At 48.9% G+C, this 19,647-nt stretch overlaps 1 protein-coding gene across 1 annotated transcript in view; it reads left to right on the top strand.

Annotated features, from left to right (window-relative positions):
* The window catches only part of LOC144720364 (transmembrane protein 178B-like), a 152,260-nt gene extending 134,372 nt beyond the window's left edge, over positions 1-17,888 (top strand). The window contains exons 3-4 of the mRNA XM_078597081.1: positions 11,601-11,738; positions 16,477-17,888. Coding sequence (XP_078453207.1) covers positions 11,601-11,738; positions 16,477-16,739 — 401 coding nt within the window. The 3' untranslated portion in view covers positions 16,740-17,888. The remainder of the gene's footprint in view (positions 1-11,600; positions 11,739-16,476) is intronic.
* Positions 17,889-19,647: the final 1,759 nt, after the last annotated feature.

Below are 19,647 nucleotides of genomic sequence, written 5' to 3'. Positions count from 1 at the left end.
CACGTCGGCGAGCCACAAACACGGCACAGCCCGCGAACACCTTCGCAGTAACAGCAACAGTAATACAAATGGACAGGGCAATAAGGCGAAGGAAACAGCGAGATCAGGTGGTGAAAAATGGACAGGGCATTGGGCGCCCTAATGGGGAGCTGTAAAATAAAAAATGGCACGAGGCGGTGCTGTGTTATCGTGCACTTGCGGGGAGAGAGAGAGAGAGAGCCACCGCATTATGGCGGTGTTGCATTGTGGGGCCAGAACATAAATCCCAGAGGTGACAGGAATATCCAGGAGTACGGAGTTCGCGCGGAGATTGTGCACGCGATTCGGAAACATTGCACAAGCTGGTGGCCGGTGCTTTTGCCGTGAAAATCTTCTCGTGCCGAAGATTCCTTCGTTATGGACCTGAGAAGGATTGCTGCACCATAATTAGTATAAAGGTTAATTGATGGGTTTTTTTGCTTTTTTTATTATGCATATTGTGTACAGCGCTCTGTGATCGATGATCAAGAGCGCTATTTAAGTCCATTTTTAAACGTTAATTGATTCTTTTTCACAAACGTGGGCCCTCGGCAGCTGACAGCAAATGAGGAGCCGATTTTGACCGATTACAGTGGCTGGAGCACAAGGCCAAAAGGATATAACGCCAAGCGCCCAGCAACACAACAGCACTACGCTGCAAATGGGATATTGAGAGTGTATGTATGTATGTATGTGTGTGGAACTTCTTTCGCACCGTAACGTAGCCATCGGTGCTCATCGGAGATGCAATGCGTGTGCAACACGACTAAGAATCGAGCGATACATTTGAATCGAGAGTTAGTTATGTACTTTACAGTGGCGTGACGCGCTTGGCACGTGCCCAGGTGCACAATGTAATTCCCCCTTCCCTATACAATTGCTTCCCTGTTCGTGGTGGCCCTTGAGGCTCCGGCCCACAGATACCGGTGCAGTTGCACCGCCTGCACACATCTGTACGCTCATGGTGTATGTGTAAAATCGTTCATGCGAGAATCGATTATATTTTATATGTATGTTTGCACTTCTTTCGGACCGTATGGAGCCAACCGTGCCAATAGGGAGGTGCGGGGGAAGGACGAAAAACGAAAAAGCACCTCTAAAGAAATGGGGTTTCAACCTAGATTTTTTAAATTATTATAATGTATGTGTGTGTCTTGTACGCGATGGTTTGACGTGACGTCTGCTGCCGCAGGCATGAGTTCTAATCGAGCTTACTGGTCGACCCATTCTCTCATTAATAACAGAGGTAACGTCTCGACTGCCGTCACATGTCAAGCCGTAACAAGGGTGTCTTCGTGCTCAATAAAATAAGTACAGTATCACGTTGTGCAAAGTCAACAGTGACTGTCCAAGTGGATAGCCGGCCACCTCCGCCAGAAGAATTGTGGAATTTTCACCGCTGACTCGGGGCTCTCTATGGAGGCTAGTAGTTTGCAAGTTTTGTATTTGAGCAGGGAGACCCTTTTGATATTTTCACTCGCCTCGCTCTCCTTGCCCTTCGCATGCCCTCTGTTCCAGCAACCAAAAAGCCTTCTGGTGAAACACTCGCCCAAACAAACTCTGCTCTTCCTCTGCGACTCTGTGACTTCCTTTGGCCGATCGAGACCCGCCACCGTTCTCATCTCTGCCGACGACTCTTTTTCCGTGAAGTCTTCATTCGCACTCTTTGGCCGGACATTTAAACTTCCTCCCTGGCCTTCAGACGTCTCCAATCGCTCTGTCTCTTCCCATACGCATCTCTCCCCTCCTTCGTGAAACCCTCTGGAAGTGCGGGTTTTCAAGCTGTGCCGCACACCCTACGGAGAGAACACGCGGCACAATCGGGCGACATCCGTCGGAGACGTTTGTCCCCTTGTTTATTTTAGACGCGATGTATTTTTTTTTTAAAGCTTTCGTAACTGCAGGGATTCATCTTCTTGGTTCTTTCGGTAAAGTCACGTAGAATGGAAATAATAAAATAATAAAAATAAAACATAATAAAATAATTCTCACGACGTTTCGGCCACAACGCAAGCAGCCGTCCTCAGGTGGAGAGCAGGTCTGTCGAGTAGACAGAGTCTGAATGACACACTCCAGGCTTGCACGGGCATAATGACTTTAAACCCCACACCAAACCTCCTACGCATTTCACAAGTACTATTCGCATATCTGCATTTCCCATAAATATGCTAAATTCCTCTTGATATGCAAATTATTTTGTCAAGACGCCCTTCCCCCCTCCATCCCAGCTTAAATAGTCGCTCCAAGCCTGGAGTGTGTCATTCAGACTCTGTCTACTCGACAGACCTGCTCTCCACCTGAGGACGGCTGCTTGCGTTGTTGCCGAAACGTCGTGAGAATTATTTTATTATGTTTCATTTATATTATTTTATTATTTCCAATCTACGTGACTTTACCGAAAGAACCAAGAAGATGTATATTTTGTCGCATTATAAATCCAAATTGTCTTGCACTCCACCGTAAATTGAACGGTGCCGTCGCTCGCAATGGCTGCGCCCGATCGGGCCATAAATCTCGGGCGGAAGCCAATGCGGCCTTCGTCTCGTGTCCCTGCAATGAGCACACGGGCGCTTGCAGGCAGGCAGGCAGGCGAGGCTGATTTTGCTGACCTTATCTTGCCGATGCATGCACGTTCATTACCCCTGTTTAGGCAGAACGATCGCGTGGCGCGGCGCACACTCCCCAGTGACCATATTATGATTGTTGTTACGCTTGTTTACCCAGGAAAGCCTCGCTTGAGTGTCAAGAATATTTTGCAGTAAGGGTCCCGAGCACTACGATTGCTATGTGTTTCCCAGTTAAGAAATATTTGGCAAAATTCGGACCATGACACCAGGTACACATTGCTTCCTCCTTTTTCTAACGATGTCACGGGATCTTTAACGTCCAATTCCAAGGAGAAGCAGGTGGCGTGTAGAATGTCTATGGTTAATACAACCGCGGCATTAACCAGGGCGGCCGTGAGCACAAACCGCGAGCCCTACGCCAGGTCAACAACAACCGCCGTTCGCCACTAAGCGGCTTTGCCATCACCAGAGCGCTTGTGCCAGGCTGGGTTCACCTCACTGCCTCGTGCATGCAAAACAAAGACAAAGATCCACCGTGTAGCCCAAATATACCGTTGGGGCAAGTGTTGTTAGTGAGCACCTATGAAGGCCGGCACTGCACACGACGGGGTGGGTGGCCAACACCACGCCCGGCCGCCTTTGTCTCCCTAATGGCGATGGTTTACACACCGCGGCCAGATACTCATTTGAGGCCGAGTCGCCCTAGGGAAGGCCCAGCACCGGTTCAGACAATCGTCGCTGCTTTTGGCCGTGAGCGGGAATCGAACTCGGGTGGCCAAAGTTGGTAGCGCAGCGCAACCCGCTCCGTGGACTCAACCGCCGCCACCGGCCGCGGCTCCTCCTCCAAGAGCTCGTGGAAAAAACAAAATATTTGGCCGCGCGGCGCCCACAGAGGGCACCTGGCCCCGTCTCGAGGCGTCGGAGTGGAGGGGGGGTACGGGTTGAGACGGGCAGCGAGGAGGGAGGAAGCCTCGCAAGGCCCGGCCGACGAACGTGTAACCCTGAAAACGTTGCGGTTTCACGAGCTGTTTACTTGACCCGATCCTCGGGGGGGGGGCGAGGGGCGGCGAGGGGGGGTGGGGTCAAGCGTTTGTTGTTTTTGTACGGGGAGTTTAAATGACGCGAGAGAGGGAGGGCATGCTTATTTGTTGACAAGACTTTGTCGAGAGACAGGGAGCGGAGAGCGCTTGTCGCTCTCTCTCTCTCTCTGTTCCTTGAAGAGGGGAAGAGATTGGACAGCACGGATTTCTGGGGAGGAATAGATCGTACAGATTGAGGAGCAGCGGCAGAGAAGGAGCGACCTCCCTTTTGAGTCATAATTGACTGCCAGGGGGCTTTCACAGAATGCCTTGGCTGCCCAAGGTGAAGAGGCGTCGAGTGGAGTGAGATGAGAAGGGAGACGCAGGCAGGGGCCAGTCTATGGAGGATCTGGGAGACGGTGAGAGAACGTTTTAAGCTGATCTGAGATCCATCTTCTTGGTTCTTTCGGTAAAGTCACGTAGAATAGAAATAATAAAATAATAAAACATAATAAAATATTGTAATAAATTGCTAAAAATAAAACATAATAGATTTATTTATTTTATTATGTTTTATTTTTATTATTTTATTATTTCCATTCTACGTGACTTTACCGAAAGAACCAAGAAGATGAATCCCTGCAGTCACGAAAGCTTTAAATCGAAATTTGATCTGAGATCGTTAGCCTATTGTGGGTCTTTCTGTTCGAAGGCAATGCTAACGCGAACTTGGTGATTTCATGACGTTTTGCCATTTTGGTTAATTACGTCATTTCAACCGCTTTGTTTACCAAGGAAATACCTCATTGAATCTCAGTTACATTAATAAACTAAAGTACGGTATATATAAAATATATATTACCAGCTAAGGACCACTGAGCTATATCGCTCTTTTTCAGAAGCAACCTGGTCACAAATGATAGCTCAACCAAGTGGCTTATCGCGTGCAAATATACAGCAGCCAAATACTCTCAACGCATGTTGATTCTAAATGTGGAGGGAAAACCGGATGACCCGAAGAAAAAAGGTCCATGCGACCACAGGGAGAGAGACACACAAACTCCAAATCTACAGACTTCGGGGCCGAGATCGAACTCACGCCCTCCTGTATACCAGGCGAGGTAGTTAACACCTCGCCACCGCGGTGCCCAAATGAGTGGCACGTGGGTGACAACTGGAGATAAATGCAACGTATACGAGGGCAGGTAACATACTCACAATCTCTGTACGATCTTCATTTGAAGCTTTCGTGACGGCAGGAATCCATACTCTTTGCTTCTTTTGGTAAAGTCACGTAGGTATAAAATAAAATAAATCACGACGTTTCGGGCGCAACACAAGCGTCCGTCATCAGGTGGGAAAGATTTATTTTATTTTATACTTACGTGACTTTACCGAAAGAACCAAAGAGTATAATCTCTGTACGGGTTGACTCGATAATGCGCACCTCGCAGCAGCCCAAGCCTCCAACAACACGAGGCATTCCCAAGAAGCAGTCTCCTTCCTGTCCAAGCAACGAATGAGGCTTTTAAATAGTCTATGGTTCCTTCGGTAAAGTCAGGTAGATAGAAAAAATTACAATAAAATAATACAAATAAAGTGAATAAAAAATATATCTTAGTTTAAAATTAATAAAAATAAAATAATGTTAATTTTAATTTCATTTTTTACCTACGTGACTTTACCGAAAAAACTAAGAGTATGAATCCTTGCAGTCACGAAAGCTTCAAATCTAGAAGCAATAAAAAATATCACGACGTTTCGGTCGCAACACAAGCGGTCGTCATCAGAGGCTTTTAAACTCTATTCAGCGCCAAGCTCTGACGAGACCCGGGCACATTGAGGGGGCGATTTTGGTGGCCGAAGAGGGCGCGAGCTTTAACACGTGGCGGGTGTCGCTGCTGACACCACCGGGGGACAACCGCCTCAATTCGCACGTTGCATCGGGTGTTCGCGTTTGCGGTGAACTAGAGGACGGGCGAGTCATCCGGGGCACACCGCGGACACTGGAGAGAGATCGCACTCCCGGCTGATTCACTTAATTGCTGTACAATGTTTTACGTGTGTAGAGCCATTTTTTTGTCAATTATCCACTGCCGAATGAAGGCAACCGTGTGGGTTTGTGGGGGATCTTTGTCCATACTTCACCATGCTGGCGAAGGCGGGGAACATAGATGTTGGTAGCAGTCGGGTAGCAGTAGAGTCCAACACTAGGTTTTGTGGCACTGCCCTCTGCAGCCCATGACGTGGCACCACAGGCAAAAGCAACCGGCCGTGTGGTGGTCACCAATGCAAGTACTATCCTCACCCATCCAAGCACTATCCAGGCTCAGTCTTTGCTTAGCTTCTGAGGTGTGATGAGAACGGACGAATTGAGAGTGATCGGGTCGTAGGCAATGACCTCATTTACGAGCTAAATCCAAAAAGGGCCAGTGTCAACACGTGATGTGAATCGATCCATGGGTTATTGTTCTCAGGCTTGCCTGTAATTCGGTGACTCAAGCTCGAGGTTCGTGAGTTGCATAGGAATACGGCAAACGCCCGCCGGTAAGACGACAACGTGTCTGTAGGAGGTGGTACATCAAGTAGGTGTTCCATGGCCAGTATTGAAGAGTTTGTGCCGAGTTTAAGTGGGTTCCACCAGGTGCTTTGGTTTCCGCTGACAGCGAAAGCGAAAAAATAAATTCGAAATCATCATTATGATCCACGGAGGCTTTCCAAGATAAATTAGGGGGCTAATTACTGTATTATCATTATAACTATTATTGCTCAAGGGTATCATGACCATTGTCAATGCTTCACTGGCAAAAAGGGGACGACGATGTTCCCTGCCGCAGGGCAGGTTGTCTTTTCATTTGCCACATGAGAGAGGTAGCCGAATATTTTTTTTATTCTAATGAAATTACAGTTCCCTTAAGCCATTAACTGTGACTGGCATTTTACAGCACAACACATAATTGTGCTCATGTGGTGCTGCAGCAGCCCGTGTTTATTTGGCCAAAAATAAAGTGAAATTAAATTAATTATTTGGCCAAGCAAACACAAAGATCCCAGCGGGGCGCCGCGTGGTTATTTCACATTCAAAGCCATCGTCCGAACTCTGGTCATCCTAACAGCAGCGGCTCTTGGCTAACCGTCAAACAAAGACGGTCACCGCATCACGCGCTTTTCAGATGAGTTTCTGTGGCCGTCTGGAATGCTCTTCTTCCGATATTAGGAAGCCACTGGAGCTATGCACTTTTAACATCATCTAGATTGACAACTCATATCTTCAGAACTTATTTTAGCGTTTAGTTTGTCCTCCTTACCCCGCATACTGCGTTTAGCACGGTTGGATACGTACGGTGCGGAAGAAGTTCAACACACGCACAGACATAATATCATCGATTCTCACACGCACGAATTCGCGCATGTATCATGAGCTGCAGGATGTGTGCAGGAGGTGCAGCTGCACTCCGTGGGCTGGAGGTTCCGTGCCACTGTAAAGTACATAACTGACTCACGACTGAAATGCATCACACAATTCGTTTCAGGAAAGCCCCCACTTCTTAGTTGCGCTGCACACGCGTTGCGCCTCCAATTAGCACGGTTGGCTACGTGCGGTGCGAAAGAAGTTCAACATACACGCAGAGTCGTCTGTAGTTCTGCAAACGACTTTCTCACGCGCCGTGCGGACAGATCCTTCGGCCGCTTTGGCATCAATGCGGCAAAAGTCGAGCGTTTATCTTCACACGCAATAAAATAAACATATTTATAAACAAGTGCGTGCAAAGTTGGCACGGGGCAGCGGAGGTGCCGGTGCGGTTCCAGAGGCGCGATGCTAAAACACGGCGCTCCGTTGGGCTGTCGCGCCACGCGCGGCCGTCAAAAACCGCCGCGATCGTTGAAAAACACAACGGCCTTGCCGGGGATTCCGGCAAGAAATAAACGACTCCGTTTTCAGCAACCCCTTTTGGGCACGTCGGTGGAGAGAGACGCACGCTGGAGTTGTGAAAGCGAGCAGTGGCGTCGTCCCGTGCATTTAATCGCTTCGTCTCGTTCCGCAAACGGCCGGTTCGCGCGGCCTGCGATAGACCCACGCCCCCACCCTCCTCCCCTGTGTTGCATAGACGAAAAAATGGTTTCAAGTTTTGTGATCTCTGCTGAATTTTGTAGCCTCAAGGAAGGCTCTTGAACCTATTTAATATGAGAATGATGTTAGTGCCGTGATAAAGCTGACTATCACAGTGACCGTGGCGGTGCTAGGCAAAAGCAAACTCAAGTAAAAGCTTTGGTCCTAAGTAGCTCAAGGGGCCTTGGATTCATGGTATATTCGGGGGTACATTATATATCACTTCAAATTAATATCCTAACGGGCATAAGATAACATAAAGAAATGAATCTCTGTCATCTCTACCTTGTTTGCGCCTCTCTTCTCTCATCTCACTTCATTCCTTCTCTTTAATCTGTACTGTCAGCCCCCCAGGATATTTTATATTGAAAGGGGGCCCGCCCTAATGAATGGGTCGACACCACAGTGTTCATTCCCCTTGAGCAGGGTAATATTGAGCACGGTTTAAATTGTCAATAATTAATATAGCGTTAAAATCCTCTCAAGTGGCGCAGTTAATATCAGATTTAGTTTTTTTGGTAGTGCTGCTTGTTATGAACACCTTTCTGGGAAAGGTCTTGAAATATCGCGATGTGTGCGCAAAGGGTTTAACACGTAGGCTTTCGCGACCAATATTATTCATAATCAACGTTTTTGGGTTTAGATCGCGTTATTTATAAATGTGTCGTAACCCTCCACCACCCGACACGGCCAATCAGCAAAAAAAAGTGTCACGTTGACAAAAGACAAATAGTTCACTGCTTTAGCCCACTGGTGTGTTGAAGCGTGAAACCACAACATTTACAAAAAAATGTGTTGAAGCGTGAAACCACAACATTTACAAAAAAATGTGTTGAAGTGTGAAACCACAACATTTACAAATATTTTTTTTTTGTAAATGTTGTGGTTTCACGCTTCAAAACACACGGGTGAGCTAAAGCAGTGAACTATTTGTCTTTTGTCAGCGTGACACTTTTTTGCTGATTGGCCGTGTCGGGTGGTGGAGGGTTACGACACATTTATAAATAACGCGATCTAAACCCAAAAACGTTGATTATGAATGTGCGCGAAGAGTCTGAAAAACCGTGTGAGCGGAACACCTCGGCTTCAAAATCAAAAACAAAAAAAGATTCCGCACTGGGGACCGCTTCTACAGACTTTGTAAAATGCTTTAAACCTCGACCAACGGGGGGGAACAAAAGTTGCAACGTCGGTTCGGAAGAGCCAATTCATCACGGCGACGAAGGAGCTAATCCGTGCTGACGAGGACACCCCGTGGATAGTTTTTTTTTTGTCCAAAACGTGCCGATGGCATGTTCAAGGGGTCCTCTTATCGGATGTGGCTACAAAATTATACGCAGCTAAGGCCCCCTTTCGCATTGATTCATCGCGGGAGATATCGGTTTGACGGGCCATTTATAAGCAAAACAAATTGTGCTCGGGGAGAATTGTCAGCCTAATTTACTTTGGCCTGGCTCTTCCACTCGCGACTTATCCATCTTCTCGGGCCGACCTGCAATCGGAGCCTGCTCTCTCTCGCCACGAAGAGTGGCGATCGGATCTTCTCTTGGTATTTCATGAAATTTCCGACACTGTAATGCGACCGCTTTTTCAATTAATTAATTTCCAGTTATTGTTTTCCTTTTCCGTAGAGCTCTACACTCTAAATTATGCCGTCACACGGGGGAGGGGGGGGAGGGGCGGGTGGCAGTGGGAGCATTTTTACCCGACAGCTGATATTGGTGGAATCGCAAAGGGATTTGTTCGTGCCAGGCCGAGGCGGTTTGCTGATATGATTTACATGTCATTGCATGCTGCTGATTCGTAGCCTCGGGAATGAGGCCAATTGTAATGTCGCCTTCCGAAAGCATTGACGGTGCTCTACTTATTTAGGATGCTGCCACGGCGATGACGGCGGCGGTGGTGGTTTAATGGTTCGCAGCGTGCAATCTACAGGCCTCCTATTCGACTGGTTCTCCCGGCTCATCAGTTGCAACAACGGGGGGGGGGGGGGGGGGCAAGCTTCTTAAATGCCCCATACCAGAGCCTCTGTCCACCCAGCAGCATAAATGAGTTCAACCACTGTTGGGGCGATCGGCCGGGTCGCGTGCGGTGGGACTACGTGTGGATGCTCCCACCTCGTTCAAAAGGCCAGGCGAGTGTGGAAGAATCGGCTAAATACCCTCCGGAGGGGCACTAGAGAGCTCCCTCCTTCTGGAGATCCTTCCACCAGCAGCGGCGTGGGCTGCACCCTCCACTTGAACCTTTTGACCTCTTTGTCTCGGACGTCGTTCGCGTCCTTTCTCGTTCCTTCGCGCGTTTGCGAGAGGAGCCGTTTGCCGCTGCCGTTTTGATTATTATTACTTGGAAGTGCCAGGAAGGTCTTTGATTAAAACCAATCAAAGTAGGCCATTGATCAAATGCAATGGAGTCCACCCAAGCGAGGAAAAGCATCAGGCTAATTTTCTGAGAAGGAAACCACATTGATTTCCGCGCCCCCCTCGTAAGAATGATTAGCCAGGACATATATAATATATTAGGGCAATAACGCGATTTTTCTTATTCGGCTAATACAACAGCTAATAGACCTCCGTGGGCTGCGAGAGATACAATTGGCCCTTCGGCTCTCTGGATTTCTTTTGAAATATCAACCGCGTGGTTTTATTTATTTAGAAGAAAAAAAATGCCCCTCTGTTTCTGCCATCAACAAACAACACACACACACCAAGGCTCATTTTTCTACTCCAGTGAAGGACTGGAAGGAAAGTGGAGAATTCAACTTTAACTTCCCGTTATTCTGCTCGGGTACCGAAACATGAATAAAATATCAGACGAATAATTTAATTTGAGCCGTGCCTCTCAAGCAGAGGCAGACTCGTGACGAGTGAGCGAGTGAGTGGAAGATCAGGCATCCGAATAATAATACGTAGTAATAAAAATAAAGCCTTTTTGCCATTGTTGAGTAGCATAAATCCGTACTTCAATAGAAAAAAATAAACCCCGTCTAATTTAAAATGAAGAGAACACAACATTTCAACCCATTAATATAAATGGTTATGATGATAACAGGAACGGTGGTGGTGTTGGTCGTACTGACGATAATGATGTTGGCGGTAATGATTATAGTGACGGGCTGTTGATGGTAGTGCCAATGATGTCAGTGGTGATGATTATAGCGGTGATGATGATGATGATGGAGATTGTGATGGCTGTATTGGTGGTGATGATTACGATGATGACTGGTGGCGTTGATGGTTTTAATGATGATGCCTGCCATTGTTTTCGCGCTGGGCATGGTGGTAGCAATAACAATGTTGATGGTTCAAGTGGTGGTTATGGTCGTAACTTAGATGGCGATGTTGACGGTAATAGCGATGTCTGTGCTATTAGTAATGTAAATTATGACAATTAATTAAAATCAGTTATTATGCTCACAAATACGTGCATTGAATCACACAGCGAGGAATTGATTATTTTGAATTCAGGAAAATAACATGCGAATGAACTTATGCACGAATAGACCAAGACGTCACGAATAGAAGAATATGCATTGCAGATGATACGAGCGAGACAAGGCAATTCTTGCATTGAATCATGACCCCCCAAATTGGAGCAAAGCATCGGCACAATGGGAGAAATGAGAGCGGTGGTGATAGCATTGTAGCAATGACGCTGTGACGGTGGTTATGATGACGTCACTGATGGCGGTGGTGGTGATGATGATGAACTCGCTCATGGTGTTGGTGGTGGTGATTGTGATGTCGCTAATGGTGGCGGTGGGGATTATGACGTCACTAATGGTGGCGGTGGGGATTATGGCCTCGCTAATGGTGGCTGTGATGATTATGACCTCGCTTATGGTGGCGGTGGTAACGGTGGCGATGTTGTGTGCGTGCTGTCGACCAGACCTGCGGCGCATGACGGCGGGCTTCCTGGGCATGGCGGTGGCGATCCTGCTGTTCGGCTGGGTGCTAGGCGTGCTGGGATGCTGCTGGGAGAGGGGACTCATGCAGTACGTGGCCGGCCTGCTCTTCCTCATGGGCGGTGAGACGCTCGCACGCTCCCTCCGCACGCACACGAGCACGCTCCGCACGCATGCTCACACAAGCACGTGCACACGCACGATCCACACGAACGCTCCCTCCGCACGCACGCACGCAAGCATGCTCCGCATGCACGCTCCGCACGTTCACGCAAGCAACACTCTGCATGTATCCTCACGCAAGCGAGCACCTGCCCGGGTCACCCCGTTCGCTGGTCAGCTCTTTCAATGTTTTGTTTTTCCCCACGCTTAATTTCTGCCATCAGCGGCACGTGTCGTGAGATGATGCATCCATCGGTGTCTCTCGCAGAGCAGTGCAACCCCTGCTGGTCGAAAACAGCCCCCAGAAGTGGCTGTCACAGGGCCGCTTGTGAGATCGACATCGGTTATTTCGTGATGCCCTGCCGTACACAAGTCGGCAGAAAGCCTTGAAGCGGCTTCGAGTGAGCTCTCGCCGATGCACATTGATCCGCCTTGGTGGATTATGGTCTAATAACCCCCCCTCCCTGCCTAGCCCCCCGCACGACGAGAACCAGTAGTGGATTGACGGTGCGGGTTGTACCGTAAGGGTTGTAGAAGTACATATAAACATGCAGGGGATTGTAAGTGGAGTCGGTTGTTCACGGTGCAAATGATTGTGCGATCTGGCAGAAGGAAGGAAGCGATGATGAAGCGTGGTGGTGGTGGTGGTAGTGGTAATGGCATCAACGGCATGGTCCATGATGACCCATTGACCTTGAGCCCAAGTGCCTCCCCACCCACCCCAATGAGCTGCCTATTAATCAGGTCGCTTCTGAGAAATAAGTGAATACCTTAGTCGGCTTTGCCTGGTAGGATGGGGATGGTTTACTTTAATTTGTATGTGTTTGGGTCATTAGTTTACCTTTGTTGTATTTTGCACGACTATCGTGTTTTGTGTGTGTTGTTTGTTGTTGTGGCGTTCTTACCCCGTGCCCCAACTGGACATCTGTGAAAAAGAGCTTTATAGCTCATCGGATTCCTCCAGTATAAATAAATATTCTGATTCTGAGGGCGGGGGTGGAGTTTACAGGAGGCACTGTGGATTAATTCGGGGTTGCACGGCACCGCCCCCCACCACCAACCAGGGGCGCAGTAACACTGGAAGTTGGGGGGTGTCCTCCGTGATGAGGGAATGGTTCCCTGTGGTGACGGATCCGTGAAGCGCCACCCGACTCTTGGTCACAGCTTAGAGGAGGAAGCGGCCTTGTTGTTACATCGACAATTAATCTGCTGGCTACTGAACTCAGCGCTGAGGCTCCCGTTAGCGCGCCGCCGTGTAAGCATAGCTTCCACTACCAGCACGATTGGCATCTTTCTGTCGCACGGTTGGAGGCATCCCAAATTTTAAAAAAACGCGGACTCAAACCCAACATGATTTTTGTCCAACATTTGTGGGAGTCTCTGAGTCACATCTAAAGAAAATGTTGGGGACGGAGAGTCCAAGCACACACGACACCTGCAGTGGCTGGGCCCTTACGACCCCCAAATGCCCCCCCCCCCCCACCGACCCACATGAAATCATCCTCTGCTGACATCCAAAGCCTACCCCTGCCTGCACGCGTGGTGTACAAACCACGCGGCACGAACGGGGCTGCTGCGGGGTGCTGAATGGGCCTCTCAGCGCACATGCCGATAGAGGATCACAACAACAACAACAAAATTATCAATCAAAGTTCCCAATCGTTCAGGGTTCACCGCTGAAGCCTCAGTACGTGTTCCATTACCGCGACGCCACAGCCATGCCCGTGACCGCGTGTCGGTGGCGCGTGACGCTTCTTCACGTGAAGCTTCATCGCTATTAGTTTCATCTTCTTGGTTCTTTCGGTAAAGTCACGTAGAATGGAAATAATAAAATAATAAAAACAAAACATAATAAAATAATTCTCACGACGTTTCAGCCACAATGCAAGCAGCCGTCCTCAGGTGAAGAACAGGTCTGTCGAGACGACAGAGTCTGAAGACGGCTGCTTGTGTTGTGGCCGAAACGTCGTGAGAATTATTTTATTATGTTTCATTTTTATTATTTTATTATTTCCATTCTACGTGACTTTACCGAAAGAACCAAGAAGGTGAATCTCTGCAGTCACGAAAGCTTTAAATCGAAGCATATTATTATTATGTAAAGTCACGTAGAAGGGAAATAATAAAATAATACACCATTATAATAATATTATGCTTTATTAATTTATTATTTCCCTTCTACGTGACTTTACCAAAAGAACCAACAAGATGAATCCCTGCAGTCACGAAAGCTTTAAATCCCTATTTGTTTGTTGTCCTCTTCCACCGCCGCGCACCTCCGATGAGTGCGGTTGGCTACGTGCGGTTGGCTACGTGCGGTTGGCTACGTGCTGTGTGAAAGAAGTTCCACGTGCGCACAGCACACGTCATCGCGTCCCGCGCCTCTCTTGTTTTGGCTTCACTCGGCGGCGACGTCGTGATTTACGAAACGACATCGGCCCAGACGCACGCGCAAACACGGCGGCCGGTCGTTAAACTGGTGACATTTCCGCATTCCCTTATTATATCACCGATGCTAACAGCGCGTCCATAAATCACCTCAATTAGTCATAATTGATGTGCGGTGTGTGGCATGTGGTGTGCGTTTTTTTATTGTATGAAGTTGCTAAAGAGACTGCCAGGCACTGCGTTGATTTAGACGGTATGAGCGCGTGGAGAGAAAGAAACCCGTTAATTGTGAAGGTTGTGCTTGCTGCCACGGCGCGTGCATCGCGGCAATATCAGTGTCTTTATTAGGTGTTGTGAATGAATGAAATGCGATCTAATTACGAGCGTGTTTTGCCGAAACCACGAAGCCTCGGGAAATTAATTCGTGCCACTTTCAGCCTAACTACATGTACATTGCTCACTCGAACCGCAAGCTAAATGTCACGATGACATTAAGGAAATAGAACGACATGGAAAAATACATTTACCATTATCAATGCAAGGGTTGATTTAACCAATGGCCCCCTACTAACAAGACAGGACGGGTTTATAGGCATGAAATGATTGAATACCCCTGCACCACGGTGGTGAGATGTTAACTACCTCGCCTCATAATCAGGAGGTCGTGGGTTCAATCCCGACCCTGACACCTGCTGCATATTTGGAGATCGCACGTCTCTCTCCCCGTGTGGATTTTCTCTGGGTCCTCTGGTTTTGGCCTCCACGTTTAGAAACGTACGCTTAGAGTATTTGGCTGCTATAAATTTCCACATGATAAGCCACTTTGCTGAGCTATCATTTGCGGCCAGGTCACTTCTGAGAAAGAGCAATATAGTAACTCAGTGAGTCTTACCTGGTAAAAAAGTAAAAAAAAATAAAAAAAAAAGTTTATTTATTTTTACCTCCTGTAAAGCAATTCTACGAATTGCCACGATTCTTGATTACCATTCAGTGCAATAATATGTTCTCTTTTGTCTCGTTGTTACCATCTCATATTTATTCTTTGTGGTTTCTTTTCTCTCTCACTTGTCCACTTTTGTTTGCTCCATTACGCATAATTGTAACGTTAGTGTAGATAGATAATTGTTATGACGGGAGATTTGAAAACTCTGCCAAGAGCGTCTTCATCTTTTGGCATGGCGTTTGGAAAAATCAGCAGGGCTACTAATTTTGTGAGCCACTCCACTGCATCCGGGGATGGTAGCAGAGTGGAGTGGTCCACTTGTTCCACCAGCGTACAGCTTCGTTGTGTTGGGGCAGTCGTCAGGGATATGCATTGAGATGATTTATATTATTTTACTGCTATACATGTCAAAATGATGGGCCACTTTATTGAGCTGTAATTTGTGGCCAAGTCACTTCTGAGAAATAAGTTGATACCGCAGTGGAATTTTGCCTGGTTGGATGAGGATGATATAGTTTTATTTGTATGCCTTTGGGTGATTTGTTTACCTTCCTCGTACCTTGCACTACCTTCGTGTGTTTGTCCTGTTTGTTGTTGTACCTTTCTTACCTGGCCCGACTGGACATCTGTGAAAAAGAGGTTTACAGCTCATCGGATTCCTCCAGTATAAATCAAAATTCTGACTCTGATGTGCCTGATGGTTTGCACCTCACCGCAATCGCAGTCTGGCGCGTCATTGAGTCCTATCACGAGTGAAGAAATATCATTGCATGCCCCAGTGTTTGACTCCCATCTCTCACGATGGCACTTGGCCAATGTCAATTTCAACTGGAGCGTGGCTAGGTTAATGTGAACTTGAACAAGACCAAATTAATTTGTCCTTCCCAATATGCAATCCGGGTGGAACGGTCGCCTCACTGTACCATGAACCCCAGCGACATCCGTTTGATTCACGACCACAGCTACGCTTGAAATCGGTACTCAATTACTAAGGAGGCGAGTTCAAATCCTGGTTGGGGGTCGACTCAGCCCATCATCCCGCCGGGCTGAATATAACGAGTACCACTTTGTGGGAAGATCATCAGCGGTTGCTGCGTGGATAGATGTGACCCCACGGCAAAAACGAGCCACATCCACCACTGGCCCAGGGCTGTGAGCACGGGAGATCAGCACCACCCCAATACTCATTTGAGGAGGAAATGGCCGAGTTGTATTTAAATGTGAAACTTCTATCATCAACACACCCAGCGGGCGTCTCCAACACAGACGATCGCTGGCGCCCTGTGGTCTCGTTAAAGACACGGAGACTCGGTGACCTTTGCACGTCTGTCTCATTGTACCCCCCCCCCCCCTCTCTCTCTTCCCAGGCACCTTCTGCATCATCTCGCTGTGCACGTGCGTGGCCGGCATCAACTTCGAGCTGTCGCGGTACCCGCGCGGCCTCTACGGCTTGCCGCCGGACGTGACGCACGGCTACGGCTGGTCCATGTTCTGCGCGTGGGGCGGCCTGGGGCTCACGCTCCTGGCCGGCTTCTTCTGCACGCTGGCGCCCTCCGTGCAGATCCCCACCAGCGCCCCGGCGAGCGTCGCCGGCTCGCCAAAGCCCCGACCAGAAAACGGCGCCGTGTGATCTCCGAGCGGCCGTTCTCCCTCCGGTCCGTGCGGCCGGTTCCGCCAGGTTCCGCTCGTCGTCTGAACGCACACCCCCCCCTCCCAACCCCTCACGGCTCGCCGTCTAGGGTTACCACCTCTCTGAGATACAACAGCAACAACGACAACGGAAAAACCGGGAACACTCCGAGGGAAGAAGATTATCTCTCACAATGCCGAGAGTGGGCAGAGCTACGGTGTAAACGCGTTGCCTCTCAAGTGCGCTTGCGTTATTTACGAAAAGCGAGGCTCTTATCGTCCTGGGGCAGACTTGCAGATTTGCCTAAAAAAAGAAGATGATCCTGGGCAAACCGGGATAGGTGGCAACCCTATCACCATCCTGCCTCTTTGTGGAGCGGAATTTCCGTGCCACGGTGCCCGCTTAAACGAGTCCGGCCTGGCTCGTCTTCTTTGCCTTGCGATTCCACTCTCGATTGTTGCCTCTGTGACAGCGGAGGCTGGGATGGACGCCACCTTCTTCTTATTCGAGTGTGCAGGCAGTGCAACTGTACAAGAGGTCAGCAGGTCAGAGGGGCCCCAGGCACCGGGCTATGAAGAAGGGGGATGGGTGGGAAATTGGGCAGGGGGGAGGCCCCCATTTCGTAATTTGCACCAGGGCCCCATGCCAAACACGCTCATGCCAATGGCTATCTTCGTCTTGAAACCATCTTAGCGTGGAGGCCTCGTGCTGTTGAGAACGTGCTGGGCATGCAGATGCGATGATTATGAAACCATGCGCTCTATGTCATCCGGAGATGGGCTGCGTTAAACGACTGTGTCGAACAAAGGTAAAATTGTGTAGGGGAACCGTAAAGATTTACGCAGGAATTGAGACACCTGACTTTCACGCTCGCGGACCGGGGTAACGGAGCTGGCAAGGAAACGCATCGCTTGACTGGGAAAAAGCCTTGAGTAACCGGACGGTCTTGCACATCTGAATTCGCAAGACTAAAATGTCGTGGCTTGAATGACCCCCATCCCAACGCAATCACGATGGCTCCCTGTATTATTATTTCCTCCCCCCCCCCCCCCCCCAACGTGCGCTTGACCAATTCGATGCAGCCGGGTCGGGGAGAATGAGTGCGGCGCGACCTCGCGCAGAACAAAGAGTGCCATCGAAGAAGAAAAAGAACCACCGCCGCTGCCCGTTACCCGCGTAATTAGCGCGTCACGTTAACCCAGGCGCGGGGCTTCCCCTCGTCAGCGGCGACTTGAGAGCCGCGCGTTAACGAGCTCCCCTCCGTCGGACTCCTCTTAACGGGACGTGCGCTCTGCGGTACCCCCCCCCCCCCCCCCCGGACGCCGGGCCGCACACCGCACTCGGAGGTTGCCTTGGCCCCCTCTGCCCCTGCTGCCCCCGCTGCCGCCGCTGCCCCCGCTACCGCCGCTGCCACCACTGCAGCCGCCGCCAAAAAAAGCCCCTGACCCCATTACCATGCAGAGGCATTAATGAAACGCTGAAAGCATGCAACTGTCGTTCGTGTCGGCATTCGGTAACGAGACGGTTTAACCTTACAGAAGGTCGCGGCAAATAGCGGACGCGCTCCGCTATAATGGGCGTTGGTGGCGGGAGGGGGGGGCTGGAGAGGTGGGGGGGGGGGTCCGTCGGCCAAATGACGCGGGTCCCCCATCGGTGGTTGTTGGCGCTGATCGGCCTCGCTGATCTTTTCATCTGTTGGAGTGCCGTGGAAACTGTGCAAATGATCTGTTCGGAAAGGAAGAAAGAAAAAAGCACGTCTTCTTCGTCCTCTCAGACGTGTTCGATTACAAAACGTAGGGGAGTTTTCATTTTTGTTTTTCTATAAAGCTCCCCCCACCCCACCTGTCCCCCTTAAGCATCCACCTCCCGCCCCCCCCACTGACCAGGGAGACTTGCAAATGGTTAAAAATGCATCTTGAGCGAGCGCGTGTGCGTCCCAAGATTATGCAGCGCACGCTTAAGCGTATTGGCGGCGAAGGGAGGGGATGAAGCCTGACCTTATGCTGTGGCATTAAAACAAGCGACAACATCCTTACACTCTGCATTTCGCGATAGACGCGGGGGATTTGTATTCATGACAGCTCCCCGAGCAGAGCCTTGTTTACGACAGACCGGCCGATCCGCGGCTCTCTGCTCACCTAGAGTCTACCTAAGGGAAATGTCAGCCCTTTTTGTCCCTTGAACAGTGGGCCTGGGAGAGATGCCTTCGTCAATTTTTAATGAAATATTTCCAAGCCCATGGGTGTGCGAAATAAGGGAGAGACAGAGAAGAGATAAAGGTAAAAAAACGATGCAGTAAGAAAACAAACCTTATGGCGAACAATAATATTTCGGCGCACACCTGAGAAGAATCGCAGGAAAGTTAGCGATTTCCCCTACAAGGATTAGGCTCCATGAACCGGAAACACAGAGTACAGAACTCCTGTTAGCCATGGATATTGTTATGCGCAGGGCTATCCGCGATTTTACCGCACTTGTCCAATGTGAAAAATTGTGGATAACCCACAGAGACTAATATGAAACTACATGTCACGCCTCTTTGTCTGCTATTAATTAGCGGATAACAGAAAGTCACTTCACAGCAAATGATGGCAAATATCACGTCGTCAAAATAATGATAATATACACAGCGCAGGTCTATTTTTAATCCTATCATCTGCGTTGATCATTGATGATCACAGATCATAAGAAGAATAGTGCTGCGGATAACACTATGTAACACGATTTTTGTTCCTGGGTAGTCAGTTTTATTTTCTAATTGCTTATGCCTAAAAAGTATAGAAAATGGCTATTATTCCCCAAAAACTTTGCTTTTGTGACCAGGACTTTACGTGAAGGAATGACACAAATGCACACCACGTTTTCTCATTGAAAATAGGTACATTTCAAAATATCACTGTCCTGGTCA

Source organism: Lampetra planeri, chromosome 8 (assembly GCF_965212315.1).
Source record: "Lampetra planeri chromosome 8, kcLamPlan1.2.h2, whole genome shotgun sequence".
Classification (NCBI taxonomy): domain Eukaryota; kingdom Metazoa; phylum Chordata; class Hyperoartia; order Petromyzontiformes; family Petromyzontidae; genus Lampetra; species Lampetra planeri.
Note: the sequence above shows the minus strand (reverse complement) of the source record. Positions and strands in the feature narration are given on the sequence as shown.